This window comes from Plectropomus leopardus, unplaced genomic scaffold (genome assembly GCF_008729295.1).
Source record: "Plectropomus leopardus isolate mb unplaced genomic scaffold, YSFRI_Pleo_2.0 unplaced_scaffold12639, whole genome shotgun sequence".
Classification (NCBI taxonomy): domain Eukaryota; kingdom Metazoa; phylum Chordata; class Actinopteri; order Perciformes; family Serranidae; genus Plectropomus; species Plectropomus leopardus.
In genome coordinates this window covers 528-3,663 of record NW_024613436.1, presented here as the reverse complement: position 1 = coordinate 3,663, position 3,136 = coordinate 528, and the positions used below count along the sequence as shown (strand labels likewise).

General features: G+C 46.6%; 1 protein-coding gene across 1 annotated transcript; it reads left to right on the top strand.

Moving 5' to 3' along the window:
* Positions 1–698: 698 nt before the first annotated feature.
* Positions 699–2,281, top strand: LOC121963815 (serine/threonine-protein kinase PAK 4-like; the record flags this gene model as incomplete). The annotated part of the gene is made up of 4 exons (XM_042514060.1): positions 699–898; positions 1,105–1,315; positions 1,505–1,723; positions 1,823–2,281. Coding segments are annotated over 4 exons (1,089 nt in total), but the record flags the coding sequence as incomplete, so codon positions are not given.
* Between the last annotated feature and the right edge of the window lie 855 nt (positions 2,282–3,136).

Sequence of the window (3,136 nt, the reverse complement as noted above, 5' to 3'; positions counted from 1 at the left end):
TCGCTCTGTGTTTATCATGAGAATCACACACACACAGTGACAGGGCTAACTGTTAACATCCCATGGCTAACATTACCTTACAATTATGGACAGGTTTAATGAGTCAAGGTGTTATGTGTGAGATAATAGCTTGGCGTCTGATTTTAACCACTGCTGTGGGGCTTTGGTGCAAGTGGCAAAATATGATGATTAGTAAGGTAGGTCATGGTCATGCGTTGTTAGCACGTCCTAACCGTGCAGAAGGAGAGCCTCTCATGGGCACTGTCGTTCATGGCTGCATCAAACTGCATCAACAGCTAATCAGTGGTAAAAAAAAAAAAGTACACTAAATGGTCATAAAAATATGCACAGAATCAGAAAGAGCATCACAACTGTTTTTGCAATTTCCACTTGCCCCCACAGTTTCATGGGAAAAATGCCTTTAAACATAGCAACACACATCGCAATTTTTAAGAAAAGCAGCCTTAAAATCAGGCATTTTAGGCCACAGCAATCCCAAAAACAGCCTGTGAAATCCTGGAGGGACTTTGTCACCCTAAAATAGTGAAAGTTGTCCACACTTTTAAAAGAAGTAAATGATTGTTGTACCAAAGCAGCTGATTGAGAGGACAAGCTTTGTATGTGAGGCCCTCTCTCTCATCCTGTTCACTGTTTCACATGAATCCACTTTGTCCCTCTTTTTTTTTCAAATTCTTCAGACAATTGTTCGTGGCAGCAAGCTTGGAGTGGACGGCTCTCTGACCTGGCTGCTGGATGAGTTTGACACCATGTCTGTGACCCGTTCCAACTCCCTGCGACGAGGCAGCCCGCCCATCCAGCCTCGCAAGGACTCGAGCTCCTCAGTAGGAGGGCAGGAGAACGGAGATCCTCACCACAGACACTACTCACACCCAGACAGGTCAGTAGCTCAACTGCAGCTCCAGATGGCATAAAAACACAGATTTTGAACAAAAATAAGATTTGATGCATTTGATAATTGTGCACTTACGCTATGCTCTGCATAATATGCATCATAATGTTATTATTAGCACAGAAACAAACCCAGCCAATAAGCTGTTAAACCACAACTGTCTGCACTGATCGGTCCTTTGCTGTGCTTCTCAGAGACCGACCCAGACCCGACCACCACCAGGTTGGGGGTGACCCCCGCCAGGGTCAGCGTGCGCTCCGTCCTCCTCAGTGGGATGAGGGAGTCCAGAGTCGGCCCCAGCAGCAGCCCCGGGGCCAAGAGCCTAGCAGAGCCCACAGGGACAGACCAGGTTCCGGCCCTCCTCCGCCCCCTCACAGGGACAGAGAGCCTCGAGACCGGGACCAGGTAGAAAAATTGTCTGTAACAATAGGGCAACTAATGGTTTAAAATACTAAAAATTATTGTAATGTTATTGCAATGCTTCATTTTGACTGAAAAAAATCCCTGTAGCTGTTGTCAGCTTGTTCAACTTTATTTTTTATCCATTTTACCTTTAAATTTCCCAATAATTCCTCCATCTCTGCCTCTCTTCAGGTGGATCAAACCACTGACCACAGGCCAAAGTCCAGCTATATGGTGCGGGACGGCAGCCCTCAGTCTCCCAGAGACAAGAGGCCTCTCTCTGGGCCCAACATCCGCACCCCGAACCTGCCAGTAACAGAGGGGGTCCTGAAAACTGCCCAACAGACCACACGGCCATTCAACACATACCCGAGGACAGACAGTGAGGGCGGACGCAGCCCCACAGGACAGGTAGGGACAGGAGCATGAGCAGAGAACAGACAGACTTGACAGCCAGGCAGAAGGAGAGACAGCGGCCCTAATGACTTATATTCTCTGTCTTTCTTGTAGCCGGTTCGACACCATGAATCCTCCCCTCAAAACGGCCCTTCTAGTGGCTCCAGCCGAGCGTCCTCCGGCTCCAAGCCCCCTGTAAGTCACCCACACCCTCATCACACCTCCCACCCCAGTCTGACCCCTGAGGCCACCCAGCACCCTCACACCCCTCACCCCAGCGTTCCAGCCCCGCGGCCCCCTGTGCCCTCTGGGCCCCCGGCATCAGGTGCTCCGTCACAGGGCCGCTCACCACAGAGGGAGCCCCAGAGGGTCTCCCACGAGCAGTTCAGAGCGGCACTACAGATGGTGGTGGATCCTGGAGATCCACGGACCTACCTGGACCACTACATAAAGATAGGGGAGGGGTCCACGGGGATTGTGTGTATTGCCACAGTGAAGACCACCGGCAAACTGGTCGCCGTGAAGAAGATGGACCTGAGGAAACAACAGCGCAGAGAACTCCTCTTCAACGAGGTAAGAAGTCGTGCTTTACTACTCTCCTGGTTTTTACCACTGTGATAAGTCATGTTTTTCTTCTTCTTGGCCTGTTTTACTTTATGTTTGCCCTGTCACAAATCACTAAAAATTACACCAGTTACTCTGAATGTGTACCACTCAAAGTATAGTGAATCCGACAGAAAGTCTTACAGCACAACAGCTCTGACGTTAATCCCTTAATATTTTGTCTTTCTGATGAACACACATGAGGGGTACAGAATGTAAGAAACACCTCTTGGTATAATGCAGTTAAGTACAACACCATCACTAACTAGGATCTCACTGCTAAAGCATGTAATCAGCACCTCTGTAAATGCGTGATGAGATAAGATTTGATAAAATAATCCTTTATTAGTCCCACAATGGGTAAATTTGCATTATTACAGCAGAAAATGGATATCAAAGCAAGGTTAAAAAGAATGTTTTTGCAGATGACCTGCCTTTATTTTCAAAATAGTTTACTTTAAACCAGAAGAGAACAATACCTGTCCATGTCTTGTGTATTTATATATGTTTTGAACATTCACATGTCTAAAAAGTACACTCCACACTTTCTCTACATTATCAAATTTTGCTGATACAGATTCAGGGTTCCCACAGGGAAGTCATGAAATTTCACCATCAGGTTTCCCAGGCCTGGAAAACTCATTAAATTAGTAAAAGGTCTTTGAATGTTTTGTAAAAGTAATGGGATTTTGTTGTTGTGTAATGGAACGGTAATCCTCCGTGGATAACCCTCCATGTAATAAAATAACCGCAAATTTACCTTCTGTGGCTTTCAACATAATGCAGTTCTAATATGTTTCTGTGTGTGATGGTTTGTTTTTGCCT